Source organism: Atta colombica, unplaced genomic scaffold (assembly GCF_001594045.1).
Source record: "Atta colombica isolate Treedump-2 unplaced genomic scaffold, Acol1.0 scaffold47, whole genome shotgun sequence".
Taxonomy (NCBI): Eukaryota; Metazoa; Arthropoda; class Insecta; order Hymenoptera; family Formicidae; genus Atta; species Atta colombica.
The window spans coordinates 1,367,476-1,369,041 of NW_017259536.1; the positions used below are offsets into that span (position 1 = coordinate 1,367,476).

General features: G+C 34.0%; 1 protein-coding gene across 1 annotated transcript in view; it reads left to right on the forward strand.

Annotated features, from left to right (window-relative positions):
• LOC108691438 overlaps window positions 1-1,177 on the forward strand; it is a 15,662-nt gene extending 14,485 nt beyond the window's left edge. Inside the window, exons 6-8 of the mRNA XM_018199191.1 lie at window positions 77-296; window positions 376-595; window positions 746-1,177. Coding sequence (XP_018054680.1) covers window positions 77-296; window positions 376-595; window positions 746-1,049 — 744 coding nt within the window. The 3' untranslated portion in view covers window positions 1,050-1,177. The remainder of the gene's footprint in view (window positions 1-76; window positions 297-375; window positions 596-745) is intronic.
• The last annotated feature ends 389 nt before the right edge of the window (window positions 1,178-1,566 follow it).

The window sequence follows — 1,566 nt, forward strand, 5'->3', positions numbered from 1 at the left end:
ATATATATATATATAAATAATACACACACAATAACTTTTATAAATTAATATTTTCATAAAATATTTTCATTTACAGAATTTAAAAGCGTTCTTGGATAGCGCGACAAATGGCTTCATTTATATGAGTCTGGGATCAAATACGAAAAGCAAATTATTACCAAAGAAAATATTGGAGATCTTTGCCAACACTTTTGCCAATTTATCTTATAAAGTACTGTGGAAATTCGAAAACGATAGCTACCATGTTCCTCCTAATGTTTTTATTTCAAAATGGACCCCGCAGCAGGGTGTGCTGGGTAAATTGAAGCAGACAAGCTCGTATTTTATAAAAATTAATACTGAGATTATTAATTGTTTCTTCTATCCTTATTTTAGCTCATCCGAACATCAAGCTCTTCATTTATCAAGGCGGGCTGCAGAGCACCGAAGAAGCGGTTCATTACGCCGTCCCGCTCATAGGAATACCGTTTGTCTTCGATCAGGTGTACCAAGTTATGAAAATGGTTTCTCTGGGAGTTGCAAGATACCTAGACATAGTCCAGCTTACGGGGTCAGAATTGTACGATGCTATAATAGAAGTCATAGATGATAAAGGGTAATTACAATGTCAATTATTAGTGTGCGCGCGCATACAAACATATATGATAATGAACTCCATGTGGACAGAGAACAACAATTGCGATGTTCACATATAATAACTAACATGCACACATATTTGGCGCTCTGTTTGCAGATACAAAGATAGGATGTTGGCGCTGCGTGCTCTCACAAAGGACAAGCCCTATGATAGCTTAGAGAATGTTATATGGTGGATCGAGTTCGTAATGCGTCACAATGGTGCACCTCATTTACGTTTCAATGGAGTCGATATCGCGTGGTATCAGCAATTCGATTTAGATGTCATTGTATTCCTGACGATAACATTATTCTTAGTTTTATGCGCTATTTTAGCCATTGTAGGATGGGTTTCGAAAAAGTTATATAATACGTATTATAATGATATAAGCAATCATTACGTGTGGTTTAAAGATAAGACAAAATCAGAGTAATCAAGTTGCATACAGTGAAAAAACATCCAAGTCATCATTATGTACTTTTTCATTTTTCCTAATATAAACTTGAGCGTAATTTGATTTAACAATAGAATTGTTGTTTGAAATAGAATCAAACTATGAAATAGGTGTGAACCTCTTTTATTCCTCGGGCATTTGCATGTGAATTTTATAGTGCTCATTTATACGAAAAATAGAGAAGCATGGAAGTCGGAAAAAGTGAGAGAGGGTAAATTTCGGCAAGAGGAGAATACTGCGAATATAAAACTGGAGGTTGAGTGAAATGGGTTTTGTAAACGCACGAAATTGCATCCCAAGGCCCATTATATTCATTTGTGCGTAAGTACTTTTGCAGACTACGAGATATAGAAAATGAAGAAACTAATAAAAGCAAAACCAAAGAAGTTAATTACATTACATTCTATAATTACAATATATAATTAGATCTGTCCGCATTGTTTAAAATCCCCGAAAATTTTCAAACTTAAAAAAGTTAAATATATATATATATATA